General features: G+C 31.0%; 2 protein-coding genes across 2 annotated transcripts; both read left to right on the top strand.

Moving 5' to 3' along the window:
* Positions 1 to 1,152: 1,152 nt before the first annotated feature.
* On the top strand, positions 1,153 to 16,099 carry LOC127731017 (mpv17-like protein 2). Its single transcript, XM_052239750.1, has 6 exons — positions 1,153 to 1,253; positions 6,828 to 7,077; positions 8,033 to 8,197; positions 9,811 to 9,887; positions 12,638 to 12,766; positions 13,584 to 16,099. The coding sequence occupies exons 2-6, from the start codon at positions 6,906 to 6,908 to the stop codon at positions 13,641 to 13,643; spliced, it is 603 nt and encodes a 200-aa protein (XP_052095710.1). The 5' UTR covers positions 1,153 to 1,253; positions 6,828 to 6,905; the 3' UTR covers positions 13,644 to 16,099.
* Positions 16,100 to 23,569: 7,470 nt separating this feature from the next.
* LOC127738772 (uncharacterized) lies at positions 23,570 to 27,646 on the top strand. Its single transcript, XM_052250142.1, has 5 exons — positions 23,570 to 23,697; positions 24,909 to 25,036; positions 25,615 to 25,875; positions 27,203 to 27,286; positions 27,638 to 27,646. Exons 2-5 carry the CDS (start codon positions 25,010 to 25,012, stop codon positions 27,644 to 27,646), a joined length of 381 nt encoding a protein of 126 aa, XP_052106102.1. The 5' UTR covers positions 23,570 to 23,697; positions 24,909 to 25,009.
* Positions 27,647 to 27,702: the final 56 nt, after the last annotated feature.

The following is a 27,702-nucleotide window of genomic DNA, read 5'->3' on the forward strand; positions in this document are numbered from 1 at the left end:
TCAACACAGCGAGAAATCCCACACCCAGATGTAGCCCCGAGCAGGCCCCGAAACACAATGTACACTAGATCAAGAAAATGGACGCCATTCTATGCTCCGAAACATATAGATGAACCAAAATTTAAAAATATACAAGTCCAACAAAGGCTACAGGTTCCAGACTTAGGACAGACGCAAAAATGCGGCGGGGTTAAACAGGTTTTATGAGCGCTCAACCTTCCCCCTTCACCTCTAGCCAATGTAGACATATATAACTTATACCTCCACAATTTTGAGTGTCACTGCCAAAGAATATTTTTTGGGGTCCCTAATGAATATTAACTCTGCAGCTGTCCCCAAAGAGCCTACTCTTAACGAAATCTGCAAAAGGGGTCTTTTCAACATATATGTACTATAGTTTAGTTGCTATCTCCCTTTACGTTTAATATGACGTTGCTAGCTATGAAATTTAGTAATCATGAATTAAACTACAAGCCATCCGCTGTATTTCAAAAGGCTATATGTTTCTTCTTGCGTAGTGATTATGTAAGCAATCCATTCATTTTTTTACACGAGACTCAGATGAAGTCCAAACAACAAAAAGAATCAACAATACTGTATACAATTCTATAAGCAATCATCATTCAAAAATGTTTTCACATGTTTTTCGAGGATTTTAGAAATGAGTGGTAAAATAACAATTGGTCTGTAATTAAAAACATCCTGTTTTGAACCTTTGTTCTTATAAACTGGTATGACTTTTGCCAGTTTAAATGAAAATGGAAAAATACATTTTTTAATACTTAAGTTAAAAATGTGACAAAGTGGTAGTGAAATAGCATGAGAAGACATCTTTAAAAACTTTGCACTTATGTTAGCAAGACCTGTTGCTTTTGATTCATCTAGTGCTTTTAGTTGTAAACACACAAAATCATTACTCATAAGTGGTATAGAAAAATACACATTATCTCGCAACTCGACTTACTTAACTCGCAACTCGCAACTCGACAACAAGTGAATCTCATGAGGAGCGAACCAAATAACCAAAAGCATATGCGCATTGGCCACGGTATCATTGATCATCATGAGCAGGCTTAGTTTCGAAACAGGTTTAAAGTCCGGAAATACAAGCATGATCGTCCCGATAGTCCCTGGCTGTTTTCTTCATTTTGAAATTTCCGGTTTGCAGACGATTTTTGCATCAGAATTTGCTTCAGGATATAATGACCTATGGTCAGAGGTTAGCCTTTTGAATCCGTTTTGAATCTTACTCGGTTAGTATTTCATGATTTATTGACTTATGAAAAATGGTTTACAATGAACTGTCATTGGGCAATGGCCAATGTCTTCAACGTGACTTCTGAGTGTTTTTCACTGGATAGATATTGACGACTTTCAGTGGTGTACCGTGTAGCATTGTAAGCTTACGTAATGCTTAAGCATGGGCTTACAAATAATTTTATAAAACATTTTTTTTCGATAAGAGGGGGGGGGGGGGGGGGGGGGGGGGCATGCGTCTGCGTCACCAGATCCCCTGCTTACAATTTATTTTTCAGTGGCCATGCCACTGACTTTTTAAGAAATTAAGTTCAAGTTGGTTCATTACAGATTTCAATTCTTATTTTTGTAACGTTTTAGTCAAAGACAAAAATTCAAATAAATGGGAGCACACAAAACGTGAGAGAAATTTAATACATTGAAAGTAATGGAAGTGAAGTGTTTCATGCTGTTAAAACCTATTTATAAGCATAGGGAGTCATATTTTTTTTATTTAAGTTGCATCAGAAAACATTTATTCAACCCTGCCCCCCCCCCCCCCCCCCCCTTCCAGGCATCTATATAACATAATTTAGCTCTGTACACCATTTTACCAAACAGCTAGCTATTACCATGCATGCAAATAAAGACATACAAAACAATTTAAATATATATTAATATGAGGATGGTTACAGGTTGTTTCGCGCCTCAGTTCCTGTTTGTACCAAGTTATTTTGCTCTGGTCAGTTTGGCCCAATTAAAATATATATATGTATCAATATCATAGAAGAAAATCTCATGTATTCTTAATGCTTTTTTCCATTGTTCTGAATTTTTTTTTTGGATGGCTCTTTTAATATTTAATTGGTGTATCTTTATACCTCGACCCCTGGAACAATCAATATATCCATTCAACACAAATTTCCATTATCACTAATTTCCTACATTATACCTTGTTTAAATAATGGTATGTAGAGATTTTGCAGTAAGACTATTGTATCATCGCAACGCAGCAATTGCAAGATTATTGATCTCTTGTCAAAATAAAAAAATGTCTTATAATACAAAGAGCAAGTAAAAAAAACATACTTACCAGATTGTCATCTTAATGACACTCAAAATGTAACATTTCCTAACTAAGTACCCATAAAACACTTAACAATTCACATTATTGCCCAACAATATTGATTTATGAAATTGGTGTGAAATGACTAAGAGGGAACTGGAATCGGGGCGAATGAGAACCAGGGCAAAATGAAAGAAATTCAAGAGGATGAAGTCTATTGGGTTGCTTTTTAAAATGGTCTAAGTTATTTTTTTCAAAATTAATTAATTGAATAAAATTGATTCTTATAGTGGGGAAATCATATCTTTTTTTAGCTCACCTGGCCTAAAGGGCCAAGTGAGCTTTTCTCATCACTTGGCATCCGTTGTCCGTCGTCCGTCATCATCGTTACATTTTACAAAAAATCTTCTCCTCTGAAACTATTTGGCCAAATATAACCAAACTTAGCCACAATCATCATTTGGGTATCTAGTTTGAAAAATATGTCCGATGACCTGACCCGCCAACCAAGATGGCTGCCATGGCTAAAAATAGAACATAGGGGTAAAATGTAGATTTTGGCTTCTATCTCTGAAACCAAAGCACTTTTAGAGCAAATCTGACGAGGTTAAATTGTTCATCAGGTCAAGATCTATCTGCCCCAAAAATTTCAGACAAATCAGACAACCCGTTGTTGGGTTGCTGCCCCGGAATTGGTCATTTTATGGAAATTTTGCAGTTTTTGGTTATTATTTTGAATATTATTATAGATAGAGATAAACTGTAAGCAGCAATAATGTTCAGCAAAGTAAGATCTACAAATAAGTCAACATGACCAAAATAGTCAATTGACCCCTTAAGCAGTTATTGCCCTTTATAGTCAATTCTTAACAATTTTTCATAAATTTTTGTAATCTTTTACAAAAAATCTTCTCCTCTGAAACTACATAGACAAATTCAACCAAACTTGGCCACAATCATCATTAGGGTATCTTTTTTAAAAAAATGTGTCCGATGACCCACCTGCCAACCAACATAGCCACCATGGCTAAAAATAGAACATAGCTGTAAAATGCAGTTTTTGGCTTATATCTCTAAAACTAAAGCATTTAGAGCAAATCTGATATGGGTAAAATTGTTCAGCAGGTTAAGATCTATCTGCCCTGAAGTTTTCAGACGAATCAGAAAACCTGTTGTTGGGTTGCTGCCCCTGAATTGGTAATTTTAAGGAAATTTTGCAGTTTTTGGTTATTATCTTGAATATTATTATAGATAAAGATAAACTGTAAACAGCAATAATGTGTAGCAAAGTAAGATCTACAAATAAGTCAACATTACCAAGCTGGTCAATTGACCCCTTAAGGAGTTATTGCCCTTTAAAGTCAATTTTTAACATTTTTTTTGTAAATTTTTGTAATCTTTTACAAATATCTTCTCCTCTGAAACTACTGAAACAAAGGCCACGATCATCATTAGGGTATCTAGTTAAAAAATGTGTCTGATGACCCTGCCTGCCAACCAACATGGCTGACATGGCTAAAAATAGAACATAGGGGTAAAATGCAGTTTTTGGCTTATAGCTCTGAAACTAAAGCAAAAGCATAATGGTTGCATTATTTCATGCATCAATTGTAAACAAAAATATCAGGTGAGCGACACAGGCTCCTTGGAGCCTCTAGTTTCATTTTGCAATGATATTACAAAAAATCATATACAATAATCATAAAAAACATTTTAAGTGGAAATACCATTCATGATTGAGGCTTGAAGATACAATAACCAGATTTATTGAATTTGTTGCACAATTACTTTTAAAAATATCAAAGCAAGCTGAAATAGGGAATCCTCCCCCAGTGTTGTTGATCAATCTATTATGCATTTTATTTATGAAGTCATTATCTATTTTAACAAAGAAACGCTGTTTACACTATTTGTTTCAGGTACTGTTATTATCTTACATTGTATTATAGTTCTAATTATTACTACATGAAATCCAACAAGATAGACACATTCATGACATTGATGTTTGTAAATGTTGTTTACAAAAATTCTTATTATTTATCAGGTGAGTTTTCCCTGAAACTCATGTTGCTTTGTATCCTATATTATAAAATTGCAAAATACATATTCGTTGGAAAGTCACTGTACTTAGACCACCTAAAGATATTTAATTTATAGAAAGATTCTGACAGCTTTGTTTATTTACTACCATGCTTTGTCAAGCTTGGTGCCTAGATTACCGTAGATAAGATGAGATAATTTATTTTATTCAAAGCCGAATTTGTACAACATAGTTAACTCAAGCTTTTATAAGGCAATAAACAACTTATAAATCAACAGTAAAATAATTCATGCAAAGTTAGGAACAGAAACAAGATGGCAGTCTTATTTTGTAAAAACATTGCCTAATTATAAAAATATCTCATTAAAAATTTGATGGTACATGTTTTTAAAAACAATAAGAGGTATAAAGAGAAAATTAAAGATACATTGTACATTTTTCCATCTAAAACATGCACATTTTTGGGTATTCCCATTCCAAGTTAATATAAAAAAATTTTAATTGTTCATAATTTGTTTCTTTTCTGACATTTTCAGACTATGTTCCATAATATGACGCAACATATCAAAAAGATTTTTTTCCAAAAGACGTTAAACTTGTTCTAATTGATGGAATTAAAGTAACATATCTAAAATGTACTTTGTGTTTGATTTATACTAACCAGATCATTCAGACTTGAAGGAGCTAGGCTGTTTATGATTTTAAAAGTCTCTATCCATCATGCTATCGCCATAGTTCTCATGCATCTAATCCTAAAGAAGGGTATCTGAGCTACATCAGGCAATATTTCATTATCTAAAAGACAATCGTTCAAGCAATGACTCGTAATCTGAAAGACTATCATTGTATATAAATATCAGAGCCCTCTCCTGAATTTGTCCTATCTTATTGTCCCCCGTGAAGCGTGTTGCAGGGGACATGGAAATACCGTCTGTCCGTCTGTGTGTCCGTTCGTCCGGTCTTGTTAGTGCTCTCACAGGTACAATTCTTGCCAGATTTTTATAAAACTTATACTATAGGTTAATCAGTAATATCTCGGACAAGTTCTATAATGGTGGCCGATCGACTTTTTTAAAAAGAGTTATGCCCTTGGAAGTATAAAATATGTGCAAAGAGGGGGACATTGGAACTCTGTTTTTTTATTTCCATTTGATTCACTATAGAAATGCCATGAAAGTGGACAATCATTAAAATTTAAAGGTGTGAAAAAAGTTGCTTAGTTTTGATAAATTAACACCAATTCATTTAAAATATTTAATTTGTTGTTTCCTTATCACTTAATGAAAGATGATGCAATAAGACAGCAGCTGACCAACTTTGTGAACTTCATATAATTCTGGTGACAAACTCACATGATTTTTAAGAAGGCCTGCAAAAGAAATTATGATTGTATTTGTAAATAAACTCATCATAGATACCAGGCTTAAAATTCCTTGCCTTCTGCATGTCATCTTTAAACTTTTCAGCAATCAGATAAATACAAAACTGTGGACCATTGTATGCTCCTTTATGACATAATCATTTAGAAAATTATGGAAATCATATTCTCTTTATGATGACGTTTGAAAAATCAGGAAAAAAATGAAAACCAGAATGTATTTCTTACAATGTGAAAGACAGAAAACGAAATTGAAAGATTTTTCCACTGTTTTGAGAACTTTGTCATATTAAAGAGTTTTATTGTCATTATAAGATGACTTTTACCTCTTTTTTTGCAGAAACTTTGGTAGATAGAGAGAAACTTTTAGTGGTTTAAACCCCCATTAATATACATTAAACAGCAAAATAATCATTGATGCAAGATCTATACAAAAAAAATCCTGGTGAGCAACTCAGGCACTCAGGAGGCTCTTTTTTTTTATATAAAATATTAAATATTGTGTCAGTGTATTTTAAAATACATGTAGATGAATTTAGTAAGCATGAATACAAATATCAAATATGCATTTTGTATTAAAAAATTGCTGGAGTTTTTTAAACTATATTTTATTCATATAATGGGTAGCTGTCTTTTTTCAAATTCTATATATTTTACATACTGTATAAACTAGAATGATTTATTTGATTTATTCACAAAACAAGCCCTTTATTTAGGACAAGAACAGAATACTTTATTAAGTCTCAACATTTGTTACAGATAAAATATACAACATATTTAAAAAATAAACCACAAGAGCTCCTCAATAAAGAGTTATAAGGGACCATAAAACAATTTTATATACAAAAACAAGACAACTATCATGAGTATAAAATACATTTTCGCTTTATTAAAATTTCATAAAACATCCAAGTTTATGATGTTTATATTTCATTGATGACAATAAAATATAACCATAGGCTTGTCAAACTGCTACAATGGTAACTCATTAAAAATCTATTATGTATCACTGTAGTTTCTTTTGAAATCCTACATATTTTAATTATATTCTACAAGACATACATGTTCAATCAGTTTTAAACTACTTTACTGAGATAATTTTGTAGGTCACTTACTTAAGATAAAGATATGGAATAACAAAATCTTATCTTCATTTTGGAACTTCTCAGGACAAACTATTCAACATGGCACAACTGTTTAAGAAAGTGTTCTCTAAATATTTAGTTGTTACCAATACAGTCACCTGTGGTTGTCTGCTAGGAGCTGGAGATCTTTTAACACAGAATATAGAACAGAGATTCATGCATAGGAAAACAGATGAAAGTTCAGGTGTTAAAATAAACTGGAGTAGGACAGGTAAGAGGTTTATAAATGAAGAAAAGGATAGGTAGGAAAACAGATGCAATAAAATTGAGAATGGAAGCGGGGAATGTGTCAAAGAGACAACAACCTGACCAAAGTGCAGAAAACAGCCCAAGGCCACGAATGGGTCTTCACAGCGAGAAAATCCTGCACCCGGAGATTACAGGTGATAAGATAAAATCAGATCTTTTACATTGCTCCGTTTCATTTGTCTGTTGCTTGTGTTAGATCTAAAAATATCCTATAAGAGTCCTGTTTAGATGACTTTTAATTCAAAATTTATAATCAACCAATTATTTCAAGTTTTACTTTGGCACTTTGGGTACAGATATGTCCCTGCAAATATTTACACATTGAATAAAAATTTCACAGTTATTGATGAAAAATTTTATAGACTTAGGATTTTTTATATAAAAAATAAAACAAAACAATGTATATTTACTATTTTTCAAAGAATAAGGATTTATGCAAAATTACATCATGCAACAATCACTTCTAAATTTTGACATCAAATGTTTTTAATTGTGATGCAATATTTTGCGGGAACTTGACTTAGTGACTTAATTCATGTTCAAAGGATGAGAATGTAAACAGCTACATTGTTTCAACAGAATGCTCATAATAGTTGATTTGATTTATTTCCTTACAAGTATTTTGCGATTGGTCCAAACATTGTTTGTTGATGTTGCGAATTTATGACAGATGTGACCAAACCAAGGTGGATACAGGTGGCAGGTATTAAATAAAGTTTATGTCAAAAGTGTTTCATGAAGCTGCATTCATTCAGACTACCAAATGGATTGCAAGCAGAGAACAAATTTAAATTGATACACTTAACAAAATATAAGATTTCTGCAGAATTCTTTTGTTGTTGCAGGATTTGGACTAAAATAAAAACTTGTGTTGTAATTTATTTGATTTTTATACCAAAACATGTATGTTCTTGCAGGAAGGATGTTTTTAATGGGTGTAAGTTTGGGACCATTAACACATTTATGGTATAGTCATATAATAGAGAGGTTTATTAAAGGAACGGGAAACAAGATGGTGTTCAAGAAGATATTAGCCGATCAGTTAGTAGCAGGTCCTTGGTTTTGTTCTTCATTTTTCTTTGGTAAGTTTAAAACAAAAATAATGATACTTATTATTTCAATGCAGTTAAATTGTATTATGGAAATTCAAGTCTTCATGCCAGATCAAAGTAAGTAACTATAGTTGGCTTCAGACCACTTCAGCCTTTCTCCAATATTGCACGATTTCAAGTTTCACTTGGTTTTTAAAAAAATAGTTGCAAGGTTTATTAAGTTTAATTGTATGTTAAAAAGTTATTTATTACTTATTGGAAGTTGGAGATTTTCTGTATCATATAAAACATAATAAAATGGCATTGAACTCCATCAGTCTATGTGGAAAAAAGTTACTACTTAAGTGTAAAGTAATCCCTCTTTTACTTAGTAAGATAAAACCACTGAACTTTTCACTTTGACTTAATGTACCACACCAAAATCATAATCTGACAGATAGATGGAGGTAATATGTCAAATACATGAAAACAGTGTTATAAAAGCCTTAAAAGAAAACTGTAATTAAGAATATTTTTGATTTATACTTGATATGTCAATAAAATATCATTATTATAGGTCTCTTCATTTTTGGATAATAAAGATGTGTATGTTTCTAATGATAAAACAACATTCTGAAGGCAATTTGATATACCACAGCACTGTTATTAAATATGAATAAAATGAAAGAAAAAGAAATTGACATTTTGACTGGTTTGTGTGGGTTAAGTATTAATAAATAATTCAGTTTTTATTAATTTTTTTTTTATTAATTTTTTTATATTTCTATAACATATTTCTATACACTACCATTTGAAAATAACTTTTGTTTTTAATTATATACATATGCAAATATGTATAAATGCCAGGGCAATACATTTTGACACAGGATAAGAAGCACACAAACAATATCATGAGCTTGTCAGCTTGAACAATAGCAGACCATAAGTTGATGTCTTTTCTGTTGTTGCTGTCTTATTGACCTTTTTCCAACACATTGTTTTATCCCTAACTATGATAAACATGATGTGACATGATGGCATTTTTTTTACAAGTATATGTAAAAACCAGGATATTTTATCACAACAATCAGACAGTGAGAGGACAGTCTGACAGATTAGAGAACAAACAGACAGATGTACAGGTAGACAGACAGATAGACAGACTAGATTGAAGTAATATTAGTTTCCATGTCAGGGAGGGGACTTCCATGAAAACAGCATATATTCTGGTTAAAGAATATTCTGGTTAAAGAAATATTTTTTCTTGTAAAAAACAACTTTTTTTTTTGAGAATTAATGTAATGTATTTATTATTGTGGTAAAAAGATATTCATACACAAGATTAAGAAACATTTTGATGAAATAGTATTGATTTGATGGAACTCTTATTTTTGGTTTTTTGTTTTTTTCTATAAGCCAGTAAAACAATTATATCTTTTTTATCTTGTTTTTGAATTGGTTGACAACTTCATTCTCAAGTTCAAATTCTGAAATGGTCAGTACGACTTAAAAGAGAAAAAATATATTTAAAACTCCTGTTATGTTCCAATTGGGTCATATAAAATTTCACTCTTAATATAAATTGGTCTGACATCTTGTAATTGTTTTTGCCTCTGCTGTAAATACTGCAACAAGAACTTCACTTAAAACCTTCATAAATTTAGGAATGGGATTGTTGGAAGGGAGAGGAGTACAAGGTGCTATAGGAGAAGTTAAAGAAAATTTCCTTCCTGTATACTTGGTAAGTGTGTTCATTTAAAAAAAAAATTAGTCTGAGGAAATATACAGACATATTGCTTAAAACAATGTTAAATTACAAAACATATATTGAATTATGGAAATAAGTTTTGCATTGTTTTAGCCAGCATTTTAAACTACTGATCATGTATGAATTGTACAGTAGATGACATGTGTTGTAAACTTTCTTTTAAGTCTAAATCAATTGACAAAATAGAGGTTCAGTGTTAATGGAACAAACTCTTAACCAATCACAATGCAACCAAAGAAACTACACTAGGAATTACAGATTGAATTTAGCCCTTAAGGCTCATTTATATAGTTTTATTTTCAACCTTGACTCAAGGAGTCTGGATATGTGTGAAAATCCTATAGAAATAGACAATTAGATCTTACGATGTCACGTCGAATAAACATAATTGTAGCTAAGTAGGTGTAAAGGAGTGCTTACAACATGAGTGATTTTACTGAAAGTTCATGTTTATGTCAACCAGATCATATAGTTTGCTTAGTTCATATGCAGTGTCTTTGAAAATATTATGTACAAATTTTCAGTTACTGGATTGAGTTGTTATATTGACAAACATGTCTTCTGTTTAAATATTTTCAAATGCTGTCAAATATAAAATATATCCTTTTTGGACCTCAAATTACAAATTACCATGCTTTTTTAAAAGCACAATTTTGTTTGTTGCTGTCTATAAGCTCTTGCATAATGTTGTGACAAGGACAACTTATAAAAATGAAAAGAGAAATGTTAAGAGTCATTAAAAATGTATCAGTATGTATCACCGAGTTATGATTTGCCATATGTCAAGTAAATTATTTTAGTTTCAAAATAGAAAAACAATTTGGTTTTTAAAAGTAAATTATTTTAACATTCACAAAGTTGAAGTTTAAATTCACGCATAAATATAAAAATGAAATTGACCATGTAAGGTATTTATTATGAAGACAATATGGAGGGAAACAGGTAAATTAAATTGAGTTGTCTCCCTTTAATAATAGCTTGGATCTTTATCAAAACTGTTGGTTATTTTACCATAAAATTTAAGGTGATTTTTCCAATATCAGTTTTCTACAATGCCATGTTGTTTTTGCAATATAAATACAACATCTTTTGCTCCTTCCATTTGCTGTCAGAAGATATGTGAAATATAAAATTATAAAAACAACAATTTGGCAACTTTTCCTTGGTTATTGAAACAATTCTTATCAGGATAGTTGGTATGAGGGTTCTGTAGTTCCCATGGCTTAGTTTTGACCCAAAGACAATGGTACAAAGGTATTAACAAAAATGGTAGAATTCAAGGCCTTATTGTCACCACTATTACCTTATTTTTCTTTCCTTATTGTTATTGCTATAGCCTTATTTTTCTTTCCTTATTGTTATTGCCTTAATTTTCCCACCTAACTTACTGCTATATTTTCTGTCCTAACATACTGCTACTTTTATCACTATGGTCTTAAGATTCTTTCCTATTTTTATGCCCCCGCCAAAGCAGAGGGGGCATTAAGTTTTACCCTTGTCCGTCTTGACTTACGTACATCCGTCCATACGTACGTCACAAAATTGGTTTCCATTCTCTAACTTTAGTTATGCCCCTTTACAAATGGAAAAATTGCAAAATTTTTCATTTCCGTTCTCTAACTTTAGTTTGCCTCAACCAAATGTAATGAAACTTATACACAATGCTTCTTACCACAAAACACAGATCAAGTTTGAATTTTGGTGGCATCACTTTAACCGTTCTCGAGTTATGACCCTTTACAAATGGAAAAATTGCTGAATTTTTTGTTTCTGTTCTCTAACTTAAGTTTGCCTCAACTAAATGTTATGAAACTTATGAACAATGCTTATTACCACAAAACTCAGATCAAGTACAAATTTTGGTAGGGTAGGGTCACTTTTACAGTTCTTGAGTTATGTCCCTTTATAACATTATATGCAAGCGGTGGCATCATCATGGGACACATTCCCCATTTATTTCTCTAGCCTTTATTTTCTGTCCTTACATACTGCTATTGCCTTTATTTTCTTTCCTATGCATCTATGATAATAAGTTTCGGCAACAGCATTTATTTTCCTCAAATATGGTCATCCCTGGGCATCCCAAGAGTGACTGGGGAATAGAAATATGGTCATTTTGATCTTCCGACCCGCAGAAAAACCATTGCCAAAGTGGGATTTCAGTTTGGCTGTGTGGGATGTATTAAGTATATGCAGCAATGTCCAGTCAGAATGGGGATGTTAAATCTGATGCCTCGTGTAGAGATTGTGCCACGCTCTCTGTACGTTAAGAACCCTTGCAACAACTCTTTGAGGGGTCCGTAGTTGGCCTGTTGCAAGGGTTAATTTCTGTCCCTATCCAATATACCCTCATTTTCAAGTGGCAGTCAAAATTTCCCCAACCTTCATCCCGGATGCCTCTATTACAAGACCTGCTTATTTTATTTATTGTTGATTTGTTCTCGTCCTGAACGTGCATGAAATATTTGCCACTGGTTGTTAAGCAACAAACAATCTATCAATCGTCCCTGGACTCCTTTCAAGCAAGGTGCTAAACAGAGGTATCTGTTTGCTGTATGGGATGCACAGAAACTCAGCCATGTTTGGTCATAAGGGGGATGCTAAATCAAATGTCTTTTAAAGGGAAAGTGCTCTCTGATTGTTAAAAAACCCTTAACTCTTTCTGAAAGTGACATTTTAAATTACACAAAAATAAGGTATTTAATTGCCTGTTTATTTAATAGGTAGACTGGTGCTTTTGGCCACCAGCTCAGTTCATCAACTTCAAATATGTACCATTAGAGTATAGAGTAGTATTTGTATGCACACTGACTTTATGTTGGAACACATTTTTATCATACATGAAACATAGGGTAAGTAATTGTATACATAAGTTTGTTAAATAATTTGGGATGAGGAAAACATGTCAAAGCAGACGAAAGATGAGCAATAAATATAGAAAAGAGATAATGTAAAACAATATAGAAATCATCCTATTATATAGCATGTGGGGCATGCAATAAGACAGCAACCCAATGACAAAAAAAGAGTCAAAAGATATCTAAAGGTTAATACTGTCTTCGTAAAGTAAATCAATTGTCCTAACAATATGTCATGCTTAATATAATTGTCCATAGTCTATTCTCATTCTCAAGTTGGTGGTTGACAACATTCTCTTTACATTTTTCTTCCTAATTCCTGTATTTTTAAAGAAATTGAAATTATTTCCAAAGTATGTCTTGAGACAAAAAAAATAGGGGAGATTTTGTTAAATTCCACCTACTCTGGATTCATTATTATTCGTGGGATACAAATTTCTGTGGAATTTGTGTCTATAGGTTAACCACGAATTTAAATGTCCACCGAAGTTCACATTTACTAAAGGCTTGAATACAGATTTGGGTAAATCCACGAAAATATGAGAATTTTGTCAATCCACGAAAATTGCTATCCATAAAAAATGGTATTCACGAAAATAAATGAATCCACAGTATCAATACTTTGTGCTTTAATTTAATCAACTTTCAGAGAATAGCAACTCTTGTCAGACTTTACAAATCTGGTTTGACTGACTGTTTCACACCATTTTCAGACACTTTAATGCTTAATTTTTTCTGTGGTAAAGTATGATAAGTCAGATAAATTTTAGAATGACAAACACTCAAGTGACCATAATATATTTATTTTCAGCATGGAGATTATAAAGTTGAAGCCCCAGCAGTCTCTGTTATAGAAAATACTCAGTCATAGTTATATTTTATAGTAAAATCTCAGTTTTATAAACTTTTATATTTAGGATTTCAATGTACAGTTATAAATATTTTTGATTAAACAGAGTCAAGAATACTCTAATAGTTGAATATCAAGTGAAATATTTATAGTATTATTATTGTATATCATTGTCTTCGTACAATTTTTATTGATCTGCAGATATTTTTATATGATAAGATTTTTCGAAAAATAAATAATAGTTTCTATTTCCCATATTAGTGAAAACAAATCATTGAATGATCTCAGTTGTTTTGTTGTTTTTATTTCAATTTTTATTACTGAATTGTACCCTAAGGGTACTGATATTTCCTATGCTCTTAAAGAAAAAACATGTTATCTGTTTTGTAAGACAACAAGAACAATTTGTTTGTTCAGAGTTCGCACAATGGTTATATTATACATGTAGTTGATTGGTCTTGAAATTTTACTTCACCTTAAAAAAAAAACGCCAAAAAGGGGCATAGTTTGATGAATAGCATTTGTTATCAGCAAATTTTATTGCAGTATTTTCTTATTCTTTATAAAACTCTGTATATGTTCAACAGGTTTGAGGTAATATTTATTGTTGGGAATAAAATAAGAGTCTTAATTTAAATCCATTCCAAATATTTCATTATATATTTAGTCTGATTTTGAAGAGTTTTTCTTTTTCTCTTTTTCTTAAAATTGCTGATGAAATTCCTGACTTTTTTTCAGGAACATATACATTGATTAGATATACTATTCCCAGCTTTTTTCAATAATATTTGTGTTAAAGTTTCCAAGCTATAATAAACCAAAGAGACTGGAAGAAGCACTTTAACAGGGTACATAGAATTGTTATATTCCTTCTGTTTGAATGGATTTTTTTAATCACTTCCTTTTATACAAAAAATTGCATTTGTCAGCATTTTTTAAAGAACTCTTTACAGTTTCTTTGCTATGGAAGGGTCAGTTGACATGTTTTTTCGGTGGAATTTTATAAGACTTCCTGCTTGGGACTGCCAATCAGATTTTTAAGCTCTTAAACTTTTAGAATAATAAGAGACCAAAGGGTTAAATATGGTACATTGTATTCATGCAAATTCAATAAGGCTTTTTTTGTTGAGAGGTTTACGGACTATAGCAACTTATTTTGCAATACTCTTTAAGTTTTAAGTAATAAAGAGATTAAAAAGTCCCACTTATACATGGTACATAGAATTAAACTACCGTATCAAGACAATCACTGTCAAACAAATACAACTGTGTATGTTACAATACTGTGTCACTTTTGGTATTACAGTGTTTAGCTTTATACACTAATTTTTACTAAAATTTACTGTGAAGTAAAACATAAAAGTAATATAAGTTGTAAAGACTATCTACCTCATATTTGAAATAACAGAATATTTATATAATAGTTATTGAAAAACTGGTCATTATCGTGATATACAGACTGCCCACAGGACAGTGGTATTTACTAAGACAGCGATAATGACTGAGCCATAGGCGAGGTCATTATCGCTGTCGCAGTCAATATGGGCAGTCCATGTATCACGATAATGACCAGTTCTTCATTAATTATACTGTTTATTTCATTGAGGAACCATGTTTTTTAAAATTCTCATAAATTCAAATTGTTCAAAGCAAACTCGAGCTATTGTACGATTTCTATAGGAAAGAGTGAAGACCTGTCATAGTGATAACTATAAGTTACTGCCATTCATATAAGTGCAATTTTTCAGTATATAAATGCTTTCATGCCTTCCAGTTCAGTCAGGTTCCAAACGTCTGAATCGCAATTGCATTTTATTAAAGGGACATCACTCTAAACAGAGAAACCACGCCCCACTGGTCATTAACATGTATAAGTTCGTTAACGACCGGTTTTCTGGTCCGTTTTTTTCTGTTAAAGACTGATGGAATTTTTTACTGAAGAATATAGAATGTCATGTGGCCCCTTGTTATCCAATAAGAGAAGCTAATTCTTAACCGATATGAAATAAACTGCATTAAACATATTTTGGTTCTCATTGCTTAATTTTAAACATTGGTCAATTATCAATTCTTTCACCCCACAACCAGCTGGCTTATTAAAATCAGAGAGCCAATAAATAACAGACAGGCTGCTATCACTTTTTATTTATATAATATCAGTTTTGATACAACAGCAAACCTGTCCACAAGACTATCTGCAAGCATTTATGCATTTCCTCATGGAGTTCCTATTGTTTTCTCCTGAACAACTCTATTTTTATTCTTTCGTTAGTATATGCAGGAGTGTCTAATTTTTTATTGAAATAAAGAAGTACTTTTAAGTTATTTTTGTACAATAATAGTTATATTTCTAGACAATCTGATACAATGGGTTGTTGTAGTAAACAACAATTTAATTTGAAGTACATGTATTTGAAGATCTTATCTGTTTTTGTTAAATTAAGTCTTTCATTATTGGAATAAAATTAAATTATTTATCTCTTTGTTTTTCATTTATTCTATAGGTTTAGCTTATTAATTCAATTATTGGCATGCTATTGATTTATTTATTGGGTTTTAATTCCACTTTATATGCATTTATACACTCACATAGAAGCTAGTTTCATTAGTAAAGGAATGATAAAGTAAACTAGATATCTTTGGCAAGTGACTGACAAATCTGACAATCACAAATCAAAAGTAAGATTGCACCTTGCCATTCTTAGAAAATGACTGTCCCTTAATCTCATTTCATGTTATAATTTTTTTTTACAATTACAATAATACCTTTATCTATTTCTATTTGTAAAACACTTGACCAGAACATCAAATTAGTCATATTCAAATTCTGTCTACTTACTTTAATTTGCTGATAGTTGTCTTTCAAGTAAATTAAAAAAGTTTGTCTTTTGAATTTCAAGTGCAATTTTGAATGCTCAAGGGGGGTAACAATATTTGCCAGGGTTTTCTTAAATTGGTCATTCCCACCCTGTGTTTCATCATGTTCATTAACCATACAAAAACTTGCTATTACCATATTGTAAACAATTGCTCTTGAAGGGATCTCAACCAATACAAAATTTTAGAGGCGTTGGTTCAGCAGTTCTTTATTGAAGGGATGTTTAAACATGTTTTATTTCCTGAACCAAAACTGATTCAACACGTAAAACTTACTTATGAAGTCTTCTCCATGATACTACAGATATAGCAATACAATATTGAAGTAAAAATGCATCACATAATATATAAATCAATAATATTACGAAGTTGAACTAAGAAACAGAATAGGGAAAAAAGGAAAGAACGACAAAGATGATGATGACAATGTGTATTTTACTTGTGAAAATAGTAGTAAGAGCTAGTCATTAGGCATTTAAATTTTTTTTTCTAATTCTGACATTTGACTATCAGGATTCAAATTGATGTTTGGTCAGTACATCAAACTAGCTAAGTAGTATTAAAATTTGGTCAACTAACTCAATTTGATGATTATTGTCTTTCAAAGAAATTAGAAAATTTTTTCCTGTGGATTTTAAATGGAATTTACAATGCCAAAGGGAGATAACTACTGTAAATTGAAAAATAATTGAGTGCATATATCATTGTAAATGTAGCATAATGCACAGAAATGAAGATTTAAAAATTGTGTTTCAGGAAATGCTGCATAAAAATAATGCTATCCAAATATAAAATGTGATTTTTTTTTAAATTTGCAAAACCTATCATGTCACAATTTTTGGCAATAGTAAGTATCACAATAATTTCTGAATTTATAGTATCTAGACTTGGATTTTCTTTCATTGTTGAGAATGACTCTGTGTTTTATCAGCCTTACAGAAAATTAAAAAGTAGAACTTTCTAGTAATGGTTTTCAATGGGTAAAAGCTACTTTTTTGCATTTTAATTTTTTTCAGTTACAGAAGGTTTACACATGTGTTTGATTATTAGGCCCTGTCATTGTTGTTTGGAATCTTTGAATATTGATCATTCCAACATGGCAAAATCTATAACACAAGATGAAGGTTTAAAGACAGTAGAATTGAACCTTTGCTGTATAGGTGATATTATAAATGCAATATATAGTTGATGTGCTACAGGGTCTTTGTGTGTGTGTTTTTTTTTTCTTTTTGCAACCTGTCACTTTGAAATAAATACAAGTCAACTATCATTAAGCTGACCATACAGTTGCTTTTTATACGCCTGTTTACGGGACGTATTATGGTATACCGTTGTCCATCTGTCCTTCCGTCCGTCCATCTGTCCGTCCGTAGTCAACATGTCGAACAATAACTCGAAAACACTTTAACCAATTTGCATGAAACTTTTGTGAATTGTTAATATCTATTGATGTGAGCTCCCTTTCGATTTTAATAAATTTTGGATTTTACGTTTCAGAGTTATGGGGTTTTATTCATTAAAAAAGGGGGATTTTCCCGTTTTCGGACAATAACTAAAAATGCTTAGAACAGGTTTCATGAATCTTTGGTGAATTGTTTATGTCAATTGATGTGAGCTCCCTTTTGATTTTTTTAAATTTTTTATTTTACGTTTCAGAGCTATGGGGTTTTATTCATTAAAAAAGGGGGGTTTTTCCAGTTTTCGGACAATTACTCAAAAATGCTTTGAGCAGTTTTCATGAAACTTTGGTGACTGGTTATTATCTATTGAAAAAGCGACGGGCGTATCATGAGCTCATGGCGCAGCTGTTTATTTAGTACTGATAGATATAAGAAAGAGGAGAATCCCTTCTTAATTGACCTTATGATAGTGGTCACTCTTGGACAAAGTATCTATGATATGGAGAGAAACAATGAAGAAAAGGATGTGTAACTATATATAAATCATGGACAGCCAACAGGCAATCTGCAACTTTAATATGTGTTCCCAAAATTGTATATCATGAAATGGGAGAGTTAAATCCATGGCTTGATGTTGATTAGAATTTTTTTCAAATATAGAAAATTAAGAATAATGCTATAGCACAAAAATACCATTGGATCTGGAGAAAAAAATATATTAGAAAAATTATGAAGGAAATTGAAATTAGAAAATTAAAGATTTGGGTAAATTGACCATAGACAGTTGAGCATCAAGCACATAGATATACTATCTATTGTTTTACATTTGGTCATTTTGGGGCCTTTTTTAACTGACTATGCGGTATGGGTTTACTCATTGTTGAAGGCAGTACAATGACCTATATTCATATTGTAAATTAAGTGAGTAAAGATTGTCAGGTCTAGAATGTGAAATATAGTTAATTGTCCTTGAAACAACACTTTACTGTATTAGTAAAAAAAATTACGAAAATTCACAGAAATGATCATCTTTGCTGAAGTATTGTATTACTTAACAGATTTGCTTTGGTAATATGGAATGGTAAAATATAGCTTTTGACATAAATCAAAATGTCCTTTAACTTTAAAATCATTGTATATATAAAAACTAGGAGATGTGGTACAATTGCCAATGAGACAACTATCCACAATAGTTCAAATGAAGTGGATGTAAGCAATTATAGGCAACTGTTCAGCCTTCAACAATGAGAAAAACCCATACTGCACAGTATGCCATTTACATGTTACAAGCATTTCCAATAGATTGCAACTTGTTTTGTTAAAAATATTATCACACTAATTCCCCAGATTGGTACACATTAATAACATCATAGTTTTAAAATTCAATTTTAACTACAATTAAACTGAAGTCAAGCTATCCTTCATAGAATTCTGTGTATCATGATTCCATGTTTTATTATAGTGTTGATGACATAATAGTTCTTCCTTGATACCTTAGGATGGCCTGAGGAACAAGGCATTGATGTCATACTAATAGGAAGTACATATGTCTAGTAATCTACAAAATTTCTTCTACTCAAATTATTGTTTTTTTTAATGAAAATATACTATTACATATTCAACTGTTAAAAGGAGAAATTTTGTACACATTGTAAAAATTCATGAAGAAAACTTAAAACCGAATTTACCAGATGATGGTTATTGTCAGTGGTTACAAGAAAAGAAATATTTGGTAAGTACTATTTATCAACAATTTTGTAAAAAAAAAAATTAACAAAAAAAGATTTAAATAGGATTATATATCATTTTAATAATAAAAATATATATATTATATGATTTCAATATAATAGATATAATAAGGTTAATTTCTTTACCAGAAAGACTTTAATCTGAAACAGCTTTAAAATATAAAAAAAATAAATTTCATATGATCTTTTGCCGTCTAGTTCAAATGCAATATTTTGTATTTAAAATAATAATTTTCTTTTTTTAGATTTATGAGTGAAACACTTTAAAAGATCTGACTTTAAAATAACATACCATGGGATTTTGGAAACAATTGTACCTTCTAAGCTGGAAAAATTTTACTCTTCGAAAAAGACAAAAGGTGAGTAAAATTTCTCTGTACCTTTGCACCACATTGTTCTAGTAGAACTTAGAGAACTAACATTTCTTGACTAGGATTGTTGGTGCAAATAAATGATTAAAATAAAATTACAAAGGATCATCATATTCTCTCTGTATTACAGAAAGACGAAAAGGTTTTACAATCCAAATTGCAGTTTGCTAAAAATTACTTGTATAATATGGGCCTTTTTAAAAAAAAATTCCATTTTTGACAACTGGAAAATGAAAAAAAAATGTTGAGAAATAAGTGATTTAATTGTACATAGATATAAGAAGATGTGGTATGAGTGCCAATGAGACAACTCTCCATCCAAGTGACAATTTGTAAAAGTAAACCATTATAGGTCAAAGTACGGCCTTCAACACAGAGCCTTGGCTCACACCGAACAGCAAGCTATAAAGGACCCCAAAAATGACTAGTGTAAAACCATTCAAACAGGAAAACCAACAGTCTAATCTATATAAAAAAAAAAGAGAAACGTCAATACTTTAACATCAGTATAAACTAAATACAAAATATGCATCCTTAAACTGAACGGTAAGTTTGACAACTCTGTAAAAGTGAACATGGTGTACTAAGATGTCCCCTTCGCAACGATTTGTCAAGGCTCTACCATGATAAAAAATTGGAATTCAAAGGTATTTTTTCTTTAAAAATCTGACAAAGTAAATGATTTTATACGGTTTAACTATTTGATTTGTAATTTTAACTACTAGAAAATATTACAAGTCATTTTTGAAATATTCACAAATGTCCACTGCATAACGATATATGTCCCCTATGAAACCCTAGGTGTCCACTACGCAACGTATTGTATCCACTTCGAAATGAAATGTTGAGTAGTATACCGTTGGGCAACAGACGTATTTACAAGTTAGCAGCCATTGTTGTTACAAGCAGTTTCTCAGATACATGTTTTTTATGATTACTGTCTTAGATAATACATTTTATTTCATAAACTCAACGTTTTTTATGATTTGAGGTCAACATTTCTTAAAAAAAATAAGTTGCAAAGTGGACAAGTAAAAAAGTACTCTATCAATAGGACTTGCCAATTGATTCAATGCAGACAAACTATATCATCAGCATCCAAAGATGACCGCCATTTTACTAAATGAAGTTGTATTAGTGACAAGTAAAAGGAAAGACTAAAATTTGAATGAAAGAATGATTATAATTTTCCCAATTATTTGTTGTCGTTGCGATGAAATTTTGAAAATTTGAATAAACTTTCAAATGTGGACAGTGTTTTTTGCTGTTTATGAGCCCTTTGGTCTGATTTTTTTCAGAGAGTCAATACCACAAAGCAGACAAAAAGTGTTGTTGTTGTCTGTTATAAGTACAATTTATAGACTGAGACAACAACAACAAAAAAATATATGATTTTTTCAATTTAATCCCTGGACAGTGAAAGTGGACATTTTTTGAAAAATCACCCATATATATTAATGTGTAAAAATTATTGCTACAATGGGAGTCTTTTTGGCCAATTAATCTTTTGTTTAGCACATCAACAAGTAAGTGTTTTGCTTGTTTACAATTTTGCTACTGTAGAATTGGGATAATCAGAAATTGTATTAAGAGTGACAAAAGTTAACCAAAATAGAAGAGAGTCTGTATTATGAATAAGACTTTACAGTGATAAGCAATCAAGGTTTGAAATTGTACTAATGATTACCTGACTGTGTAAATCAAGAATTAATATTTGATATCATGCCCTGATTATAGAGTGCATGGGAAAATAGTTTCCTATATTCCATATTTCAATGGTAGGGATTTTTTCTGTTTCTTAAGTCGATGACAAACTGACAATGCCATGACAGAAAACAAAGACAAACAACAGTATACAAAACACAACATAGAAAACCAAAGACTGGCTGATTTTAAATATATTATGACCAATTCTGATGTCTTTTACTCTCTATGTAAATGTATCAAGGCAAACTGGTTGTGTTGGCAAGAATTGCTCACTTGCCAATAAATTGATGCCATATCATAACAGCATTGCGGGTGATTTAGATCAGATTGAAGAATTGTGTAAGAAAAATGAAATGTATATCAATCTTACTAACAGGAATTAGCAATCACAAAACATTTTCTTAATTTGACCATTGGGAATTCAAACATTCGGTTTTACAAATTGTCACTTGGATGGAGAGTTGTCTCATTGGCACTCATACCACATCTTCTTATATCTATTAGATTTATTATTGTTTGTTATTAGAAATTAATATATTTAGATATTTGCAATTTTTTTATGTATTTTTTAGTTATGTAAAAATTTGTGTGTATTATTATGAGAGCGTGATGGCCTCAAGGAAGATTGTGTTTGTACAAAATGTACTAATTGAGCTAACCATCTTGAAATAAAGATTATTATTATTGACAATGTTTTTGATCTATTTTACAGTACCACTTGCTATTTGAGTTGATAGCTCCATTGGTTTTATTTCTCATACTGGTTGGAATCAGAACAAGTCCTGGTTTGAAGACTTATCATCATGAATGTAAGTATCAGAGTAAAAAGTAGGTCTGCAAAAGTGTTACTGGTATAATTAATACATAATATTTAGAAGTAAGTTTGTTAATTTTTATACCTCTGTGAAGTGAAACCGATTGTATAGTCATCATTGTGTCTCCGAATTTGATTAGCCACATATGCATCAGAGTTCTGGAAAGTGGTTGTCTGAAGTTTTTGAACACCAAAACTTTGAAAAGGACCAACACAATTTAGGTATTTTGCAATAGAAATAATAGTCAGGACCGGACCGGCAGATTTTCTTCTAGGACCACCAGGAAAAAAAAAGATTTCCAGAACTCTGATGCATATTTAGTTGATTTGTTGTATGCATATTCTGAAACCATTATTTCAAAAATATATAAACCAAAGGATTGATGGTCCCTATTGAACTAATTTACAAATTATTTATATATATCCATTTATATATTCAGATTAATTTAGAACATGACATAAAGGTGCTTTTCTATCATTTAAGACCATATGTTGATCTCCAGATACCTCATTTGATTTGTATATCTGGTGTTCATTGACTTTAATTCAAGAAGCAAACAAAATGTACATATTCAAATTTCAGGTCATTTTAATGGCAAAGCTATGCCTAGTGCTGGGTTATTTCCCTTTCTTCAATCCTTTTTCTGTAACTTCAACAATACTTGTTACAAGGAGATGACACCAACTGAATCAATGGGAACTGTAGACAGCTTTAACCAATCAATGTGAGTATGACATTTACTAAAACAAAGCTTTCATATTCTGCAAAAACATGAGCTATTCAAATGTCTTTTGCTTGATTGTTTAGTCTAACAAATAATATTCGATTATATATGGATAAAGTGTCTTCTTCCTCAAAACCTTAATCAGATTTTATTTGAGGTTATAAAGAAAACACATTCATGATTCAGATTACATGCGGAAACATTTAGTTGGTGTTGACCAGATTTTAAAAGTTTTATCAATAATGAAAATATTATTTTCTTTAAATTCATGGTTTAAATAGCTAATTTTATTTTGACAGTTTTACACAGCTAGCAAATGACATAGAGGATTTGTTTCACAACCATTTAGATAAAGACACAGTTACAGGTTTGTTCAAAGACATACAGATTGGTTCAACATTACTACACAAAATCAAAAATGGCAGTACAACAGGTATGTTAAGCTTTTATTTGTTTATGATATATCATTCAAATCGGTACCTACAGAAAGTTATTGTTATTATTTACTGTTTCTTAACATTGACTTGTTTAAGAAAATAATTTATGATAGATAGATAATTTATTTTATTAAAGTGTCACCATCCATTACAATATCTATATATATATACACAAAGTCATAAAAACCTAACATTAAGTAAAAGGATGGCAGCCGAAATTGACTTATGAGACACTATTATTAAAACAGACATCTTATACATGCATAAAAAGACAACATTTTTACATGTTGAAAGTAGTTAGAAAATAAAAAAAATTATGCAACTTCTAAATAACAATATGTTTTCCTCGGTAAAACATAGAATAAAGGGAACTAGCTAAAAGAGGAAACATATTCTCATTACATATAAGAGTTTTTCAATATCACATGAATAATCAAAATCAGGATTTAAAAGACAGGCTTTGGCATATAATTCATGTCTGATATCAGAGTAAAAAAGACAATTAAAAAGGAAGTGCTTCTCATCTTCAATTTGGCCACTATCACAAAAATACACAAATGATTTTGTATAGGTTCTGGTGGTCTAGCATATCGATCTGTCTCATACCTGCCAACTGTCACTATTTGCGGGGGATTTTCCCCATGGAAGTTCCCAAATGGAAAGTTTGAAAGAGCAATTTTGTCCACAATTTAAAACAAAACAATCAATTTACAATGGCTATAGGATTGTAAAAGTATGAAGAAGCAAATTAACAACATTCCAATAAATTTGAAGGCCCTTTAAAGGTTTTGTAGGACTATGAGAGCCATCTTACACATAAAACCCCCATGGCCATTTTGAAATGTTGGCAGGTATGCTGTCTCAAGTTAAGGTTGTAACAAACCAGCTCTGAATTATGTAAGGAAAATGTTTAAAAAATACAAAATACTTTTTAAAAGCCCACAAAATACCTACACTTGGTAATAAATTAGAAAAAGACAGAATATTTAGATGTGCATGCTAAAATAACTCATGAAATATTAGAAAGACACAAGATATCTAAGTAATAGTACTTTTATTGCTGTTTTTTTGTTGTCTAGGTCTTCAATGGGCCTTTCAAAAATAAAAGAAAGCTTACTTTAATTTTTCAAATGCACATAAACTCATAAACACTATAATAAACCTGTATTTATATAAGGTTTTACATAGCAGCATATTGTTTTTGAAGGTGAAATTAAAGTAGCTAATTTGTTTACCAACCTGACAACAATCAGGGCAGAGTTGAAAGAGAAAGGAGTAAGATTTACTCTGGTAGAGTTTATACAGCTCATGAATGCCTCTATTGATTTTCAGAAGGTGAGAATTTAGTTAAAAAAATACCAAATTGTTGCTTCGATTCTTTTCTATAGTCATATACTGGTATATATATATAAACATATGGTTTGATAATTGTTTACATAACAAAACCATGCAATAAACTAAAAACCTTTATTTGAAATTGAGTTGAAAAGTATATTATAGAGAATGTAATTAATTCAAAGCTTTACCATTACAGAAAATAAGATCTCTTGTAATATCAAATTAAGGAATAACACAACTATGTTTGAAGAGTTGGCAATGTTAATCCTAAGTTGACTGTGGCAACTCTTCAAACACTTTTTAAGTACTGTTATTTCTATTCTAATGTTTCTTTTGTGATACTTGTAAAATGTTCAAAATTAGATATTTGTAATATCTGGAAATGTTGACTGCCATTGCCAAATGACAGACTGATTGTCAACCATGGAATTTAGGTCAGACATCATCCAATTAAAAGTGGCATTACTTACTATTATTACTATATTGCATTAGAATTACAATAGACACACCATGATTTTAAATAATATAATTTTATTTCGTGATATCAAAATTACTATGAATATATTTTATTTTAGGTACATTTGTCCAACTTTAACACAGCTCTAAAAAGTTTTGACAGTTGCCCTGGTACTGAATCTTCCCAGCAGGATGCTATATCTGCCATGTCTCATTCTACATTATGTTCATCATACGGATTACTGGGAAATCTACAGTTTTATCCTGCCTCAGCTAAAGCAAATTTAACATCTAAAATATGTGGATTAAATAATCAACAGAAAACTGATCTATTAATTGTATTCAGATCAGGATTTAGTATCAAGAAGTTTGTTTTACAGGTATATATCTATTTACCCATACAATAGTATTTGGAAAAAAAGGTAAAAATCAAGATAACATGAAGGGTCAAACATGACATATTTCTCACTACCCAACGAGGAGAAAATATATGACAGATACAAAAACAAACAAGAACTGTGTTTGTCTGACTTTACTGAAATGTTTAGAAATAATTAGTTGATATTAAACCATTTTTCACAAAGCAAATATATTATTGAGAAAATCTATAAAGGTTATATTAAGCACCATACATATACACAAAAGCAAATCTTGGTGTTGAAAAAGTTTAGATTATCAGATTTTCTGTATATTGATATCAGAAAATATCACCTGCAAGCTACACTGTAAAGCTTTTTTGGGGAATAAAAACAGTGAACAGGTAAAAAAAGTTTCATATTGTGTGGAGCAACTGATATTTATACCCCACAGAAAAAAATTCTGTAGGGTATAATGTTTTTGACCCTCCGTCTGTCAGTCCGTCCGTCAGTCCTTCCGTCAGTCAGTCAGTCAGTCAGTCCATCAGTCTGTCTGTCCGTCTGTCAGTCCTGTTCTTGTCATCACAACTCCTCTGAAACCACACTACAGAATTTCATGAATCTTTGTAGATAGTAAGGACTTACTTTGTAGATGTGCATATCAACAGGAAGTTATGATTTAATTTTTTTTCTAGGAGTTATGCCCCTTTGAACTTAGAATTTTGGCATAAATATACTACTGTTATCTGCTCTTTGGTCGGGTTGTTGTTTCTTTGGCATATTCCCCATTTCCATTCTCAATTTTACTGCAGCAGTTTGTCATTGCAACTCCCCTGACACCATACAACAGAATTTCATGAAACTTTGTAGATAATAAGGACATAATATGCAGATGTGCATGTATCCACAAGAAATTTTTATCAGTTGACTTTTGTAGAAGTTATTAGTCTTTGAACTTAGGAATCGGGTGAGGTTTGGTTTGCCCAGTGACAATATGGGGTGTAGGGTATGTGAGCATGTTCACAAAGGTTCTTTAATTTATGATAACTGTAAGCAGAAAATCTGATAATCTGTTTATTGTACTATTTCTGGTCTTTTTCCCCTCCCTTTATAGACAGTTCTGCTCTCATATTGTGATGTTGCTGTTTCACACATAGCGACGTCGCTGAGAAGTTCTCCTCACATCAGAAAGTAGTGATACAAGAATAACGGAGCAACTGAAAAGGATGATATAGAAGCAGGGAAGTAAAATAATGAATGATCAAAAGACAGATAAACAATACTTGATGATCAATTATATTCATTACTTGTATTTCATGTCTTGATTTTTCAACTTTGTCTCTTCTTGCAGATGGTGAAGTTTACATTTATTAACACCAGACAGTTTCCCAATATAAATAGAATTTTCACTAATCTAAGAAATGTTTATACCTCGGTGAGTATTCAGATTTTTAAGAAATATACATTTAAGTTTAAAACTATTAAAATTAGATGTTTTGTTAATTTCATACAACTGAATATAATCCAGACATTTTTAATTCAAGTTTGATGTAACTTTAAATTTTCAAAATTTGATATCCATATAGCTTTCAATTAGGATTTTGAGAGACTAAAATATCAATACAAATTGAAGTTTTTATGTAGAAGTAAAATTCTAAAATGCAGTTTTGAATATAATAATACCTCATGTAAGATGGTGTGGGTTTTTTCCCTATCTAGGTCCTTTTTTATTTTGATTGTCTTAAATCTTAACTGATTCAAGTGTTGACTTATTTTCTTTCAATAGTTCAATTAAAATTTAACATAGAGCTATTGAATTAATTTTATGTGTAGCTTCTGCCTAGGTGAAAC

This window comes from Mytilus californianus, unplaced genomic scaffold, assembly GCF_021869535.1.
Source record: "Mytilus californianus isolate M0D057914Y unplaced genomic scaffold, xbMytCali1.0.p SCAF_1, whole genome shotgun sequence".
In the NCBI taxonomy this organism is placed as follows: domain Eukaryota; kingdom Metazoa; phylum Mollusca; class Bivalvia; order Mytilida; family Mytilidae; genus Mytilus; species Mytilus californianus.